We start from the raw sequence: 18,761 nt of genomic DNA on the forward strand, positions 1-18,761 counted from the left end.
CTGAACATCTTTTCATGTGCCTGTTGGCCATCCGGATGTCTTCTTTAGAGAAGTGTCTATTCATGTTTTCTGCCCATTTCTTCACTGGGTTATTTGCTTTTCGGGTGTGGAGTTTGGTGAGCTCTTTATAGATTTTGGATACTAGCCCTTTGTCCGATATGTCATTTGCAAATATCTTTTCCCATTCCGTTGGTTGCCTTTTAGTTTTGTTGGTTGTTTCCTTTGCTGTGCAGAAGCTTTTTATCTTCATAAGGTCCCAGTAATTCACTTTTGCTTTCAATTCCCTTGCCTTTGGGGATGTGTCGAGTAAGAGATTGCTACGGCTGAGGTCAGAGAGGTCTTTTCCTGCTTTCTCCTCTAAGGTTTTGATGGTTTCCTGTCTCACATTCAGGTCCTTTATCCATTTTGAGTTTATTTTTGTGAATGGTGTGAGAAAGTGGTCTAGTTTCAACCTTCTGCATGTTGCTGTCCAGTTCTCCCAGCACCATTTGTTAAAGAGACTGTCTTTTTTCCATTGGATGTTCTTTCCTGCTTTGTCAAAGATGAGTTGGCCATACGTTTGTGGGTCTAGTTCTGGGGTTTCTATTCTATTCCATTGGTCTATGTGTCTGTTTGTGTGCCAATACCATGCTGTCTTGATGATGACAGCTTTGTAGTAGAGGCTAAAGTCTGGGATTGTGATGCCTCCTGCTTTGGTCTTCTTCAAAATTACTTTGGCTATTCGGGGCCTTTTGTGGTTCCATATGAATTTTAGGATTGCTTGTTCTAGTTTCGAGAAGAATGCTGGTGCCATTTTGATTGGGATTGCATTGAATGTGTAGATAGCTTTGGGTAGTATTGACATTTTGACAATATTTATTCTTCCAATCCATGAGCAGGGAATGTCTTTCCATTTCTTTAAATCTTCTTCAATTACCTTCATAAGCTTTCTATAGTTTTCAGCATACAGATCCTTTACATCTTTGGTTAGATTTATTCCTAGGTATTTTATGCTTCTTGGTGCAATTGTGAATGGGATCAGTTTCTTTATTTGTCTTTCTGTTGCTTCATTGTTAGTGTATAAGAATGCAACTGATTTCTGTACATTGATTTTGTATCCTGCAACTTTGCTGAATTCATGGATCAGTTCTAGCAGACTTTTGGTGGAGTCTGTCGGATTTTCCATGTATAATATCATGTCATCTGCAAAAAGCGAAAGCTTGACTTCATCTTTGCCAATTTGGATGCCTTTGATTTCCTTTTGTTGTCTGATTGCTGATGCTAGAACTTCCAGCACTATGTTAAACAACAGCGGTGAGAGTGGGCATCCCTGTCGTGTTCCTGATCTCAGGGAAAAAGCTCTCAGTTTTTCCCCGTTGAGGATGATGTTAGCTGTGGGCTTTTCATAAATGGCTTTGATGATCTTTAAGTATGTTCCTTCTATCCCGACTTTCTCAAGGGTTTTTATTAAGAAAGGGTGCTGGATTTGGTCAAAGGCCTTTTCTGCATCGATTGACAGGATCATATGGTTTTTCTCTTTTTTTTTTGGTTAATGTGATGTATCACGTTGATTGATTTGCGAATGTTGAACCAGCCCTGCATCCCAGGAATGAATCCCACTTGATCATGGTGAATAATTCTTTTTATATGCCGTTGAATTCGATTTGCTAGTATCTTATTGAGAATTTTGGCATCCATATTCATCAGGGATATTGGCCTGTAGTTCTCTTTTTTTACTGGGTCTCTGTCTGGTTTAGGAATCAATGTAATACTGGCTTCATAGAATGAGTCTGGAAGTTTTCCTTCCCTTTCTATTTCTTGGAATAGCTTGAGAAGGATAGGTATTATCTCTGCTTTAAACGTCTGGTAGAACTCCCCTGGGAAGCCATCTGGTCCTGGACTCTTATTTGTTGGGAGATTTTTGGTAACCGATTCAATTTCTTCGCTGGTGATGGGTCTGTTCAAGCTTTCTATTTCCTCCTGATTGAGTTTTGGAAGAGTGTGGGTTTTGAGGAATTTGCCCATTTCTTCCAGGTTGTCCAATTTGTTGGCATATAATTTTTCATAGTATTCCCTGATAACTGTTTGTATCTCTGAGGGATTGGTTGTAATCATTCCATTTTCATTCATGATTTTATCTATTTGGGTCATCTCCCTTTTCTTTTTGAGAAGCCTGGCTAGAGGTTTGTCAATTTTGTTTATTTTTTCAAAAAACCAACTCTTGGTTTCGTTGATCTGCTCTACAGTATTTTTAGATTCTATATTGTTTATTTCTGCTCTGATCTTTATTATTTCTCTTCTTCTGCTGGGTTTAGGCTGCCTTTGCTGTTCTGCTTCTATTTCCTTTAGGTGTGCTGTTAGATTTTGTAATTGGGATTTTTCTTGTTTCTTGAGATAGGCCTGGATTGCAATGTATTTTCCTCTCAGGACTGCCTTCGCTGTGTCCCAAAGCGTTTGGATTGTTGTATTTTCATTTTCGTTTGTTTCCATATATTTTTTAATTTCTTCTCGAATTGCCTGGTTGACCCACTCATTCGTTAGTAGGGTGTTTTTTAACCTCCATGCTTTTGGAGGTTTTCCAGACTTTTTTCTGTGGTTGATTTCAAGCTTCATAGCATTGTGGTCTGAAAGTATGCATGGTATGACTTCAATTCTTGTAAACTTATGAAGGGCTGTTTTGTGACCCAGTATATGATCTATCTTGGAGAATGTTCCATGTGCACTCGAGAAGAAAGTATATTCTGTTGCTTTGGGATGCAGAGTTCTAAATAGATCTGTCAAGTCCATCTGATCCAATGTCTCATTCAGGGCCCTTGTTTCTTTATTTACCATGTCTAGATGATCTATCCATTTCTGTAAGTGGGGTGTTAAAGTCCCCTGCAATTACCACATTCTTATCAATAAGGTTGCTTATGTTTATGAGTAATTGTTTTATATATTTAGGCGCTCCGGTATTCGGCGCATAGACATTTATAATTGTTAGCTCTTCCTGATGGATAGACCCTGTCACTATTATATAATGTCCTTCTTCATCTCTTGTTACAGCCTTTAATTTAAAGTCTAGTTTGTCTGATAGAAGTATGGCTACTCCAGCTTTCTTTTGGCTTCCAGTAGCATGATAAATAGTTCTCCATCCCCTCACTCTCAATCTAAAGGTGTCCTCAGGTCTAAAATGAGTCTCTTGTAGACAGCAAATAGATGGGTCTTGTTTTTTTATCCATTCTGATACCCTATGTCTTTTGGTTGGCACATTTAATCCATTTACATTCAGTGTTATTATAGAAAGATATGGGTTTAGAGTCATTGTGATGTCTGTATGTTTTATGCTTGTAGTGATGTCTCTGGTACTTTGTCTCACAGGGTCCCCCTTAGGATCTCTTGTAGGGCTGGTTTAGTGGTGACAAATTCCTTCAGTTTTTATTTGTTTGGGAAGACCTTTATCTCTCCTTCTATTCTAAATGACAGACTTGCTGGAGAAAGGATTCTCAGCTGCATATTTTTTTCTGTCTAGCACACTGAAAATCTCGTGCCAATTCTTTCTGGCCTGCCAAGTTTCAAAAGAGAGATCAGTCATGAGTCTTATAGGTCTCCCTTTATATGTGAGGGCACGTTTACCCCTTGCTGCTTTCAGAATTTTCTCTCTATCCTTGTATTTTGCCAGTTTCACTATGATATGTCGTGCAGAAGATCGATTCAAGTGACGTCTGAAGGGAGTTCTCTGTGCCTCTTGGATTTCAATGCCTTTTTCCTTCCCCAGTTCAGGGAAGTTCTCAGCTATGATTTCTTCAAGTACCCCTTCAGCACCTTTCCCTCTCTCTTCCTCCTCTGGGATACCAATGATGCGTATATTATTTCTTTTTAGTGTATCACTTAGTTCTCTAATTTTCCCCTCATACTCCTGGATTTTTTTCTCTCTCTTTTTCTCAGCTTCCTCTTTTTCCATAACTTTATCTTCTAGTTCACCTATTCTCTCCTCTGCCTCTTCAATCCGAGCCGTGGTGGTTTCCATTTTGTTATGCATTTCATTTAAAGCGTTTTTCAGCTCCTCGTGACTGTTCCTTAGTTCTTGATCTCTGTAGCAAGAGATTCTCTGCTGTCAGCTATACTGTTTTCAAGCCCAGCGATTAATTTTATGACTATTATTCTAAATTCACTTTCTGTTATATTATTTAAATCCTTTTTGATCAGCTCATTAGCTGTTGTTATTTCCTGGAGATTCTTCTGAGGGGAATTATTCCGCTTGGTCATTTTGGATAGTCCCTGGCGTGGTGAGGACCTGCAGGGCACTTCCCCTGTGCTGTGGTGTATAACTGGAGTTGGTGGGCGGAGCCGCAGTCAGACCTGATGTCTGCCCCCAGCCCCCCGCTGTGTCCACAGTCAGACTGGTGTGTGCCTTCTCTTCCCCTCTCCTAGGGGTGGGATTCACTGTGGGGTGGGGTGGCCCGTCTGGGCTACTTGCACACTGCCAGGCTTGTGATTTTGGGGATCTGGCGTCTTAGCTGGGGTGGGTAGGCAAGGTGCATAGGGGCAGGAGGGGCAGGCTTAGCTTGCTTCTCCTTAGGTGATCCACTTCAGGAGGGGCCCTGTGGCATCCTGTGTTGAATATTTCTAAAACTGAAACTGCAATCAAATTTTCTCATGTTTATCTTTTTAGACGTCCCCAATCTTAATACATTATAGGAAGAGAGAAGTAGAAAGAATCACAGAACAGTAGAACAGTAGAAGGTCCTCTCTTGTGGCACCATTGCTTTGCAAAAGAATAGGTAATATGTAGAAGTGAAGAGTTTATATAGGAGGGTGCTCATCTATTACTGACAACATTTATCTTGCATTTTTTTTAATTTTTTTCAACGTTTATTTATTTTTGAGACAGAGAGAGACAGAGCATGAACAGGGGAGGAGCAGAGAAAGAGGGAGACACAGAATCTGAAACAGGCTCCAGGCTCTGAGCTGTCAGCACAGAGCCCAACCTGGGGCTCGAACTCACAGACCGTGAGATCATGACCTGAGCCAAAGTCAGACGCTTAACCAACCAAGCCACCCAGGCGCCCTTATCTTGCATTTTTAAAGTGTGTTCTTCTACTTCATGCAGCCATCCCAGCTTCTAGAAGCCCCATCACCATTGCTTATGAGTGCCCACAATTTTAAATTTCAGATTCTCTTCCAAACGAATCAAAATCACGTTGCAGATTGCCTTGCTTATAGCTGGTGCTTGATAAATATTTGACATGTTAAGAAACAGCTAAGAAGTAACTGCCTGGTTGTTGAAAGATAGAAGCAGTCAAAGATTGCCAAATATATGGCTCATGTCTTCAGATTGCTGAAACTTAATATATTCTAATGTCTTTAGAGATAAGATCTGCTCCTTACTCATTATTGTTTTCCTACTAGGTATCAGGTTCTCAAAAAAATAAAAATAATAACACAAGAGTGTGGAATGTATACAAAACAGGCATGTGAGTCATTCTTTCAGTCCCACAGAGGTCGTTTATTTTATTTACTTTTTTTTTTTTTTTCAAGTAGACTTCACACCCAGCATCGAGCCCAACATAGGGCCTTAACTTGCAATCTAAGATTAGGACCTGAGCTGAGATCAAAAGTTGGATGTTGAACTGACTGAGCCAGCTGCCCAGGCACCCTGCAGAGGACCTCTTAACCAGGTTCTCTGACACGGGCAGTCTGAACTTAAACTAACTCTGAAGTCTCTACAGCTTTCTGGAGACTACAGTTAGACTTTCTGTGACCACACACAGAACTCACCTGGACTGGAATCATTCTCATCCTTAATAGAGTACTTTTTGCTTCTGTTCAAATATACAAAGACATTTAATTATCCAATGAGATAACCTATGTAAAGAGCTTAGATACATAATAGACATTTTATGAATGCTAGTTTCATTCACATGATTTCCCCTCAGAGGAAAACATAGCCAGTTGTTTTTCATTTCCATAAACAATAGACAATTAATATATAGACTTATTTTTTTATGGAAATAATGTTAGATTAAAGAAAGAAATGTGTACTTAGACCATAGGAATGATCAAACAACCAAAACGATGGGTTTTAGATAATTTTAAAAATCAGAGTGGCCAATATCCTGCTTGTTAAATTTCTTTTTCCAACTTGACTAAAATATCTTGGAGTAGAGATTGTCCATTGTTCATTAAAAGTTCCTGGTATAGTGTCTGAAGCGTAGTAGGGGTAAAACAAAGTTTACAAAATGAATAAATGAAGGAATGATGTTGCATTAGATACTGTATAAAGGTACGGTTCAGGGGGATTTAAAAATCAATGTCATAATCCAAAACAATTATTAGGAGAGACAACCTGGTAGAGATCTTTTTCAGTCTACATAGATGTGTGCAGTCTGGGATCACAAGCATATTGCTGTCAATTCCATAGTTCATAAGATAACAAAAATAAAATAAAATCATATATCCAGAAAGTTTGGGGCTGACTTAGCCTACTGGCCTTTTACAGGTGCAATTTATTTTTACAGTAAAGAGAAGAACACTGAATCTTCCCAGAATAACCTGATTCCTACAGACTTAAATAAAGTTGTTCATTTTTCCAGGTTTTTGGCATACTTCTGTCTTTCTAGACTGTGAAGTGAATCTCCATTTCCCAAAAGCCCCAGTGCTGATTTTAATGATCCTGTCCATGTGACGTACTTTTTTTTTGTTTTGTTTTATTGCTATTAGTGAATGACAAGTGGAGGATATTCATTTTAACTTGAAAATGTCAGGGATGCACTTTAAGAGATATATTTTTGGAGCTTTTAATGAGGTGGTGTTTCTATTTGAAAGAAATACTCATCTCTGATGCGGGTGCTGTGCAGGTGACAACTGATATTTAATAAGCGATGGTTCTTGTATTAGTCACAGTTCTCTAAAGAAAATGTCTCCGATTGCTTTTGAAAAACTCTTAGCGTCACTAGCCCAAAGGCAAGATGTGACCTTTTTATTACATAATGAGAATCATTTATTATCTTACAATGTATCTTAAAGTCACAGACAAAATGCCACTTTGATAATTGCTTTCAATTAGCTTTGAGCATAGCATATATTCATAAAATGTCTTCTCTAATTTAGACTTGAATTAGAGAAAATTGCAGACATAATCTACTTTAAGGTTGTCTCATTTAAGGTGATTCGTAGTTTTACATCAAAGAAATCAAAACGAGTAGCTTTAGAACTGTCTCTCAAAGTGTTTGAAGCAGGCTTTTCAATATTTGATTCTATTCTATTACCAATTAATTAACAAATTAGAAAGCTAGTTCATCATTTCTGACCTTTTACGCACGTTAACTTTTGACTTTCATTCCTAATGATTGTTTTGAAATTAAACCTTGCAGTTCGTGTTGAAAGAGAGAAACAATCTGATTAGCAAGATAAATAAGGCTTGCCTTGATACCCTGTGTATCTTGATGTTGGGCTGTACCTGGACTTGTGAATGCTATCATGGTACATCCTTTCCTGCTTTAAATGGTCATTGAATTATACTGGATAATCATGTCACTGAAACAAAGAGTTTTGGGGGTGTTACTACAAGTGAGGGTGGAGGTAATGATATTTAAAATGTGATTGTGGTTAATTTTTATGTTTTCATTAAAACCGAGCACTGGAATTTAGTTTAAAGGCAAATTTTTATCTCCCTTAAAATTATTTTTGAAATAACAAACACCCTGAAACTACATTTTACACTTGTGGTGTTCTGGTAACTCGTGGAATATTATTAACCTTAACAGAGATTCTCTGAAAATGGTATTCTGTCTGGAAATTACTCTCTTTCTCTTTCTTTTCCTAGATAAAAATTACACACAAGAACCAAGCCCCAATGCTGATGGGTCCTCCTCCAAAAACTGGGCTGTTCTGCTCTCTCGTCAAAAGAACAAGAAACCGAAGCAAGGAATAAACCTGTTTCATTTTATTCTTAGAGATCTAATTAGCATAATTGGGCCATGGAAACTTATGCTGGAAACCTTTCAACCATTTCAGTTCTCTTGCTCATGCAAAATCATGGAATTGGTTAACAGTTTTTGTTACCGAGCTAATGTAATATTCAGCTATTAGAAAATTTGTCTCCGTTTTTATAGGCATCTTTGCATGAAGAAGGCAGAAGTGTACATGAAGTGATACTGCATATTTTTGTTGCACGTGTTCCCATAGATTTTTATGTCTCTCATCCACCCCTCCCCCAATTCCATTTACTAACCTGTGAGACAAATATGTGAAACATAAAAGGAAATATCATGGGAAATGTGATTCTGCGTGTGATTCAAATTATTGGTAAGCACTAATCAGTAATGCTATGATGATCATCACTGTAGATTGCTATATTTTTCCCTGATAGAATCAGTGCATCAATGATCTTCGAACTATGACTTGAAAAGAAACTTTTAATTGGACGATTTTATTAAATAGTTGTCTGTGATAATCTTGCTGTACCTAAATAGTTTTTCTTCAACATCTTAATGCTTCTGAGTGGAATTTAAAATATCAGATATATAAAGTTTTCTTGTGCTAAAAAAAATAGAAAGTGATTTTTATTTTGTTTCATTTTGTTTTTAATTCCAGAAATAAGTGAAAACAGAAATAAGTTACTTGGCAGTGAAGTGTGATAATATGACAAGCCTTACTCCTTTTTGCATGTGGATCTAGAAGAAAATTCATAACCACACCAATAACCAAATAGATGTTTTAAACTATGTGCCTAATATACTATTTCCCACCAAAGATTCAGAAAAAGATGCTTGAGAGAAATGGGTTAATGTATAATTAATTAGCTTTGTGGAGTAAATTTATGGTTCTTATGATTAATTTTTTGATGACTTAAACTCTGGAAGAGAGTGAATTACCCATTAATTATAATTAAAATTCTCACCTTACATAGACAATAGGCCAAACAACACAATCAAAGCTCAAATGCTGATTTCTTGCTTTTTTGGTCATTTATAAATATAGGTATGTGTAATTTTTAATGGGTCAGTTAAGTACACTTGAGATAGTAAATGATTGTATCAGTTTTGCTCTGGAATAAATTGATACCTTCAATGCTATTAAGCTCATTGAAGCAAATCGTGCATGCAGTTAGCCCTCTCCCATCAGCCTACACCACTCCTATCTCTGTGACATTTCAAATGTTTATTTGGAAATAATGACCCAGATCGTTGTTTACGGTGTTCATGGGATGGTTGGAGTGTCCATTTAAAGAAATCGCAGCATAGTACTTTCCTTGGTGTTTCATTAAATCTATGATATAAAATGAAATGCTTTTCTGAGCAGTTTGGGTATGTTTCAGTCATATTGACCTGCATCCCATCAGTGCATGTTTTCTGTTTTTAAACATGCCATGAGGAAAACAAGTGCTTGAAATGCATGATTTATTAGTTTTTCTCTCCACTCAGCATTAAAGTACTAATGATTTATCAGTTCTGTTTTTCTATTGATTCATTCATCTTTGAATAACAAATAGCATTTAGTGATTCTGTTGAACACAATCCTGTGCATGGATTTATGGATTTCAAGTGAAATTGCTATAATTTTTGTTCTTCAGTTTGAAAACTCAACTGAATGCCGTTATATCCAATAGCTACTCTCAAGCAATGTACTATAATGGAAGATTATGTATAAAGCGTATTATTTTAGTGTTCCAGGAACATTAGATGGTAAATATCAATCAACAATAAGTTTAATTGCTTTGAAAATAAAAGCTTTTGAATAAAATTAAGACATAATTTAGCAGTCCCAGGAAAATGATCATTACAATTGCAAATGTAGCACAGCAATCACTTGCCCTAGTATAATAATAATAATAAAAAAAAAGTTATTTGGCAGAGCATAATCTGGAGCAAAAGAAATCTCTCAAAACAGTAACAAATGCATTACTGACATGATGTTACATAACAAACACACTGATTTTGTGTATCTTTGGTTACAGGTAATAAATATTTCTACATAAATTGACAAAGGTTTGTACAATGGGCAGGCAGGCTTTGTATCAAAATATATTCTGAAGCCACAGATGATTTTATGGGCAGTACACATGCAGTTATGTTTTGGCTGCCTTTTATAGTATGTGGTTTGAAGGCAGCAACAGTTGATGAATCATTCTTAATCTGTGTGGTGGCGAGCTCTTGAAGAGACAGCGGCTTGAGACAGTTCAAGCAACCTGCCTGTCAGATTCCCAGAGTTCTAGCAAAAGCATGCAGCTTTACTTCCGGGGTAGCCATGTAACTCTCATTAGTGCCGATAGTAGTTACATCTTCAGTTACAATCCATTGGTACAAATAATACATGTTCAAGCAGGAATCAAATGTTACTGTCTTCAACTCATTTCCTAAAGTTCCTGACATGCTTGCCCTCCTACTACACTACTCCTGGGGTTTGGAAAGTAGTTTTAAAAGAACAACTTTGATGGTTTTGAAATCAGAGAAGATAGTCTCCATTTTTATGACAGCTTCAGGTGAAGAATATATATTTTCAAGAAAATTCCAAGCTGAAAGTTCTATGGTTTAGTAAAATACTGAATAATGAATGTTAGCTTTTCAAGATGGAATTTGTTCTTCTGTGTGTGGGGGTGAGTGCCTGAGTGGTTGAGTCAACCTCTTTTAAACAGAGTAGATCTAGTTTTTCTACAGAGTTTTAAGTAGATGAAACTCTTAAGCAAAAATTAATATTGGGCTGGCAGGAGTCAGATTAACAGGGGAAAAGAGATAGGCACTCTTTTGCCAAACAGTGCCATACACCGAGTTGACAAACAGACATTCCCAAAGAAACCTGGATATCCATGCTTCCCATTGGGAATAGAGGTGTCTACGTGACCCAGAAATTTTAAAGGACATAAATGTATTTTTCCACACTCATCTGTATACCATGTGTACTCGATGCAAAAAGTCCTAGTCAGTTTATTGTGGAAGAAGATGATATCTTGTAGAAAGTGGAGAAAATAAACTTTTAATACAGTTTTTTTTTTTATGTTTAGACTATGTGATTATAGCCATAACGAAGCAGAAGGCTCAGATGTTTAATGTAGTCTACTGCAGGTAGAAATGTAAATTTGATTAAGAGCTAATGAATCGCCTGTATGTTTCTGCATTTTGCTCTTTTTTTTTTTCTTTTTTACGGGGATGGGAAATAAGCAATTTTCAAGGAAGAATCTGTTTTGAATCCCAGGTTGTATTCTACTTGAATGAGACAAAACTTTTAAATGGTTCCATGTCTTTTTGTGTCAGTTTGTTGTTTATTGATTATAAAAAGGAAAATGTACCTTTCATGGCACATATAACCCACAAACGATTAGTCAAATACAGTATGTATATTCTAAACTAAACGATGAAGCCCTTGTAATATATGTTGAGGATGTAAAATTTAAATAAATGAATAAATAAATAAATAAATAAACAAGCAAAATCCACAAAAGAGCTTCTGTTTTGTGACAGGCAGACATTACCCCTTAAGTCTCCCGACTGAATTGCATTCTATTTAAATAAAGTTTGAATAAATGCATATTTCAAGGATTCTGTACATCCTTACTGTGTTTAAAAACATAGAAGTCATTTAATTACAGTGTCTTAATTATTTTTCAGAAAGTGTTACATACAGTATCCTGCTTTTTGAAATAAAAATGTTAACCACTCATTAGGTGTCATTCCTTCCTGCCATTTTGGCCAGATTTTGTGTGTACATGAACTTGTCGAGCATTTGCCATCAGGGTGCCCCACTGAACATCTGGTGAATACCAGGCCAGCCCCCCCTCGTCCTTTGTGAGGGAGGAAGGAGTCTGGGCATTTGGTAACTGAATTCTGTGTCATTAAGAACTGTACCATTCTATTTTGTGCTGCTTTGGCCCCAGAATGCCACTGTGAATATAAAACCAACAATCTCAGAGATCCCATGAATAGCAACAGACTGGATGATAGAGCTGTCTGGACTAAAAGATTAGGTCAGGGATTCTTTGAGGGCTTATACCGAATTATCTGGATGAAACCCATGTCTACCTTCATTTTGTGTAACTGACTTCAGCGGACCTCTCATGGGCACTGACTAGGTACAGGATATTTTGCAAAGGGGTTGAAGCAATAAAATGTTGCAATTCTTTGGGTTCCTTCTTACTTGAGGTCAAGATTGGCTACCCAGGGTGTTCTCTGGTGCCTTGGTGGAGGTGGTGGCCCCCAGATCCGGGATGGCACTCTCCGACTCTGCCACGTGATTGACCAGGCTGCTGCCTCCTCCTTGTATTCTTCAAGTTTTGGAATGGGCCGATGCCAGTAAGATAACTGGGAGGTAACTTCAAGGTAAATCTGCTTCTGGGAGCTGTAAGAAGGTTCTGAGGACAGAGGTGTAAATTTTATTCCTAGCTGCACGTTTTATAGAATATAGGTTAGGGGAAAGTTACTCAATCTGTCTAAGCCTTACTTTTCTCATCTGTACAATAGGGATAAACATAGAACCTATTTCAGGGTTGTTGTGAGGATTAAATACAGTCAATTTTCTAAATAATTTGTGTTTAAAAATGGGCAGATTCTATTTTCTGGCTGCAGTGGAAACGTAATCCTAGGAGCATCAGCAGCAGAATTCTCTTTGTCACCACTTCCATCCTTCCTCTACAATACCAACTCTGGTTTTTTAGAAATTGACGATATTCCATGTTTTACGTGATAAAGGTACAAACTCCGCAGGCACACGAGAGATTTCATGAGCTGGATCTTCTCAACCTTTCCTGTATCCATTTTTCTCTTTACCCCATGTGCAAACTTAGCTCTAGCCACACCATTCTACCTGCATTTCACCAGATACGCCATGTTTTCATGACTGCACTTTGGCAAAAGTTATGCTCACTGGTGCATTCCCTTGCTCAAGGGTTGGTTCACTTGTGTTTGGGAGGGTTTCTGGACTCACCCTTGTCTGTAATGCATTAGAGTGATTCTGGTGAGTTTCTGTTGTGCTCCTTTAAGACTCTGATACGTGTGGTAAAGTTTTGTTTTGTTTTAATGTTTATTCAGTTTTTGACAGAGAGAGACACACACAGAGCCTGAGCACGAGAAGGGCAGAGAGAGAGGGAGACACAGAATCTGAAGCAGACTCCAGGCTCTGAGCTGTCAGGCGACCTGAGCCAAAGTTGGACACTTAAATGACAGAGCCACCAAGGTGCCCCTAAAGATTTTTACTCTGTATTTTAAATGGTTATTTGTCTGATTGTCTCATTAAACTGGTGAGTCCTTTGAAAACCAGCCCTGGGGTCTAGTCACTGCTATTTCCCTGGGGCTATCCTATATTATATATCCAATAATCTTTGAGTAAATAAATAAGAGACAGCTAACAAAACTACCAAGTTCCCATAAAGTATATATTACTTCTTTCAGAAGAAATTATATAAAAATTGATATTCAACAAATCATAAAAATAACACTTTGGGGGTGCCTGGGTGGCTCAGTCGTTTAAGCGTCTGACTCTTGATTTAGTCTCAGGTCATGGTCTTGTGGTTCAGCTCATGAGTTCAAGCTCTGCATCAGTGCAGAGCCTGCTTGGGATTCTCTCTCTTTCTGCCCCTCTCCCATTCTTTCTCTCTCCAAATAAATAAACTTAAAAAAAATGTTTTTAACGTGACTTTGTTTTTTTACAGTTTCTTTTATTATCCCTTATAAGCTTTGGCTGAATAAACTTACATTTCACTTTTATGTCCTTCTCACCTTTTGTCCCATAGGCAATAGTAAAACATTTCCAACTTTTTAGTTAATTCAGTAGCCGATATGCCATGCTTTAACACACAGGTGGTTATCATTGAGCCAGTGCAGGGTCTGCATGCCTGGTGGGGCTGGAGGTAGCACACAGCTGTCTTCTGTTCTCCAAGGAATGTTGGGGAGGTAGAATACAGGATAATGGTCCCCAAAAGATGTCTACACTCTTATATTTAGAACCTGTGAATATGTAATGTCACAAAGCAAAAGGGAATTAAGGTTACAGTTAGAATTAAGGATAGTAATCAGCTGACTTCAAGATAGAGAGTAGCCTGGATTCTCCAGGTGTGCTCAACCGTCCTTTAAAGTGAAGACAGAGGTGGAAGAGGTCAGAGTTGGCAAGAGATTGCAACTACTTGCTTTGAAGATGGTGGAAGGGAAGATACAAGCCACAGAATGCAGAGGCCTCTAGATGCTGCAGAAGGTAAGAACAAGAATTTTCTTCCAGAGCCTCCACAAAGAACAAAAAAACTTTAATTTTACCCTACTGAGACCTGTTTTGGACTTCTCAGCTGCGGTACTATGATGATAAATTTGTGTTTTTTTAAGCCACTAAATTAGTGGTCATTTGTTACAGCAGCAATAAGAAATGAATATCGGGAGGTAGGAAGGTAGACAATCCATGTTTAGAGCTGTTGGGAAACATTGATGCCTTTTAAAATAGAATAAAAGTGCTGTTGCTGAATCTTTAATGTATTTGAATTGCTTAATCCTCTCTTAAATGCATTTGCATTTGTAGAATCCAGTACACGTGTCTTGCCTTTGACCCTATGTAGATAAATTGAGGAGGGGTGGAGAAAGGGAGAGAGATTTTATTTCCTAGTTCATTAGTTTTTGAATGATAGCACTCTAATCAGGGAAAAGAGAAAATATAAGGCCTCTGTTGTGATGAGATTTATTTCGGGGAAGACAACAATCTTAATCATCAATTTTTTCAGATTATATGTTTAATCCTGGTTTTAGTTACTGGGAAGTTTGCATTATGTTAATCCTTTTTACCCTTCTTGGGATACCTAAGATACTTACTACTTTAGTCTATAGGAATAAGAAGATAATAAAAGGTGAATGTAAATTAGAGGTTTAGAGTTCTCCTCTCAAGTTAAATTATTTTTTTTTTTTAATTTTTTTTTTCCAACGTTTATTTATTTTTGGGACAGAGAGAGACAGAGCATGAACGGGGGAGGGGCAGAGAGAGAGGGAGACACAGAATCGGAAACAGGCTCCAGGCTCTGAGCCATCAGCCCAGAGCCTGACGCGGGGCTCGAACTCACGGACCGCGAGATCGTGACCTGGTGAAGTCGGACGCTCAACCGACTGCGCCACCCAGGCGCCCCTCAAGTTAAATTATTTATGTATGTCTGCCCCACATTTTCCTGCACATTCATTTCCCAAATTCAGCTTCAGCTAAAGCAATCGCTGAACAGAGTCAGCTAATGAAGCTGCCCCTACCTGCTGGGTCACAGTCCTACTTTTGCATTTGGATTGCTATCTCTGTTTGAAGTTTTGAAGAGGAGTGTGCTTGGCAAATGCTAATGGGTTTCAACTGGCCTATGTGTAAATTTCTAGGTGTTTGGAGGGGAAAATTAAAGTACTTTGCAAATATTTTATAGAGCAAAAGATTTTCTGGCTCTTACTTGTTTATAGATGAGAATTTCGTGAGTCATAGACCAGTTGCCGGCCAGATGAAAACTTAGCATGTCTTTAACTTGAGACCTTTAATTCGAGTCCTTTTCTTTTTCTACACCCTTCTATTGTGAGTGAGTTTAATGTATCATTAGAGACTCCATAGCCATACACACACATGGGATAAATTAATCAATTCAGGGTCTTTTCAGTACTGTTGAGTCACAAAGATTCTGTCCTTGACTTCACTCTACCAATCTCCCCCGAGCTCTGTTTGATCTAGGCTTCACCTTTTGGGCTTGTATGTCTTTGCGTTGTACAATATGAGCAATAATGCTAAGTTAATTCGGTGGGAATCCCCCATCCTCCATAACTGATTACCTTTGGCATCTAGCTAATTAGGCTGGTCAGCTTCCATCATCCCCAGGTGATAACAGGTTACCCTTGACCTTGATGTTTCTCTTAGTAATTTGGGATTCACTGACCCCCTAACCTGACTTTAGCTATCAATTTCCACTTACCCATGCTGTGTTCAGGGTTGAAACCACTCTCTCTTAGTGTAAAATTCTATTTCATTGGTCACTATACCTGTTGTGATAACTGCCCCTCCCCTCCTTAAATAAGTCTTTGTTGTCATATTTTAGCAAGTGTGATTGAAGAATTTTTCTTTGACTTAAGTCTGTTGTATAATGGAAAACCAATATATTGGTAGCATACTAGCAGAGGTTTAAGGACTGTTTTAAAATTCCAGCCATATAAAATAATAAGGGAATTTATCTCATATTCCAATTAATAGGGACAACAAACAAACATTTTTTAAAATCAGAATGTGGGAGTAATTGTTAATGCCCATGCAAAGCTTGAAAAAATTGATGATTTGCAATTCTATAATGTAGTTGGTTGTAAGAAAGCCATATGCCTCCAGATCCCACTTTGAGTTAACCTGAAGCCATGGAAAGTTACCTGCACAAAGAACACTTGCCTGCCTAAGAAAACTCTTAGAAAGAAGCAAACATGCTTAGAAGAAAGGCACTAACATGTGCCTAGGCTTAATCCTGAAATGGAGAAGAATGGTATCTCCCTCGTCAACCCTCAATGAACTGGGGATGGGAGTCCACTGACAGATGTCCCAATCTCCCGTAGTCTTGTGGGTTTGACAATACAGAGTTGTGGTCTCCTGAAATTTTTGGAGGCTTCCTAGTGAGACTCAGCTGCAGTAGCCCAGTTGTTAATGTGGCCTTTATTGAGTTGTCTTGGATCTCTGTCTCACTTTCACCTCCTGGCATTATCTTCCAAATGAACTACCAACAGCCAAATCCTTGTCTCAGGCTTGGCTTTTGAGGGAGCCTTGTTTGAACCCAAAGACTGTATCAGTGTACCACCTGTCGGTTGCTCTTTCAAAGAGACCTATGTCATAGGTTAAAGAAAAGGTTGCAAATCAAATGCTTGAAAAGGCCAAGAGGGTAAGAAAGACAAACTGAGACTCATTAAAAATTTAAGAGTTTATTTGAGCAAAAATTGATTAGAATTAAGCCGCATCCAATTTAGCAGATAGAAAGGAGCTTGAGGAGCTGTACAGAATGACAGACTTTGATAGGCAGAAGGGAGTGGGAACAAGGAAATTATAAGAGGCAAAAAAAGCAGGTTGGTTGTTGCAAAGTTATTTCACTTTACAGGATGGCAGCGGTCTGTCAGGCAGATTACCTAACCAGTGCTGATCAGGTGATGGCTGATGAAGATTACATTTCTGGGAGAGCTGAAACTATCTGATTTCAGAGATGTGGGCCTTAGCCTAAGTGACTGCATTCTGGACCCGATATCTTGCTGATGAGGATTGTTGGGAGTAGGCTTAAATATGCCGAAACACGGAGACAGGAGTACTAGGCATCTTCTGTTGATTGAGTGCCTGTGAGTTTAGGAAACATCCATGGATAAAACAAAGTGTGTTGTCTTCTTTGATTTATATACTAACATAAAATGACCATTAAATCATCATCTTTGTAAACCATTTAAAGTGGCAATATTTAGGAGTTTTAATTAAAAATTTTCATGAGGCTATACCATAGTTGGGAGGCTTAAAAATAAGTATTTTTATAACAGGAGTCACTTTCATATTACTGATAAGTTTGGAATATTTTTTCTTTTTTCTTTTGTTTTTTTTTTTTTTTTTTGCTTTCTTCTTGGTTTACTTAGTTTCCCTAATCAAGTGCCACTTAACTCAAGACTGATATTACTTCACACTGAAAGGAAAAGCATAACCAGTCCATGTGGTACGTGATGTATTTATATATTGATATGTTGCTGTTTATTGGTGCTGAAGATAATCTCTTCACTGTCAGCTATAAACAAGGAATTGATTACAGGTTTGACTCTATATAAAGTCCTTCTCACCATTCACTGTCTATGTGACCCCTAAGATAGGGTAGGTGACAATCTATCAGGGACTTCTTTGGGGGGCCCACATTTGACGAAGGATTGGGGGGAAAAATAAACAATGCAAAAACCACCACAAATCCATGTACATGTTTAAGATGGAACAAATAGTAAAGTGAAACAGCAGATTTGCAATAGATGCCTTAAAATAGTATCCAAAGCTTCGTGGCTCCTGCAATCAGAACTCTGGAAGATGCTTTGACAAAAGCGCTGCCTCACACTCAGGTCTTGACGACAGACTAGACCTCATTTCTGAACTGCAGACCTGCATCTAACTGTCTAGTGGAAACTGTCCCTGGATCTTCCAGGCATCACAAATGCAATGTGCTTGACCAATGACCCATCCACATTTTCCCATGGCAACCTGCTCCCTGTTATTTGGTTTTCACATGATGGAAGCATGACCCGCTCTTTCTTAGCTAATCACTTACCAAGTCTTTTCTATTCAGTTTATTTCATGAATTTTCTTTCACCTTCTTCGACCCTACTGCTGTTGACTAGTTTTTGGTTTGTATCTGTGATTGGAAATTGGTCAGTAACTCCCTAACTGACCTATCTGCTTCGAGTTTGTTCTACTTTAACTTGAATGAGTCACATGAAATAATTTTTTTTTTTTCTAAAACAGAGCTATTACTAACAGACTCCAATACATACTGAAGAATGGTTATAATATATACTGAATAAAATGAATTATTCCTATGGGTGGACTTGCTTCAAAATTGTTACATGAGAATGTGCTCTTGCTCTCCTGCATTAACATAAGCTATTTTGAGTGACGGAAGAAAGGAAAAGAATGAAAGAAATGCACTTAATATCTTAGCAAAATGGCAGTCCAGATTTGAGTTAGGCATGTGGTAGTGATACATGGACCTTCATTACCAAATTGGTAGAGAAAGGTGTTGAATGACAGCTGACCTACAAGACTTTCTGCACAACTCACAGCTTTCCAAGGACTTCCAAGGCCTCTGCCTTCATATTTCCTTTATC

At 38.0% G+C, this 18,761-nt stretch overlaps 1 protein-coding gene across 10 annotated transcripts in view; it reads left to right on the forward strand.

Moving 5' to 3' along the window:
* DGKB (diacylglycerol kinase beta) overlaps positions 1 to 11,619 on the forward strand; it is a 750,184-nt gene extending 738,565 nt beyond the window's left edge. For all 10 annotated transcript variants that reach the window (XM_040472539.1, XM_040472542.1, XM_040472540.1 and 7 more), the window contains one exon: positions 7,787 to 11,619. In XM_040472539.1, the coding sequence (XP_040328473.1) occupies positions 7,787 to 7,894 (108 nt within the window). In that variant the 3' untranslated portion in view covers positions 7,895 to 11,619. The remainder of the gene's footprint in view (positions 1 to 7,786) is intronic.
* The last annotated feature ends 7,142 nt before the right edge of the window (positions 11,620 to 18,761 follow it).

This window comes from Herpailurus yagouaroundi, unplaced genomic scaffold (assembly GCF_014898765.1).
Source record: "Herpailurus yagouaroundi ecotype Mexico unplaced genomic scaffold, PumYag 100, whole genome shotgun sequence".
NCBI lineage: Eukaryota > Metazoa > Chordata > Mammalia > Carnivora > Felidae > Herpailurus > Herpailurus yagouaroundi.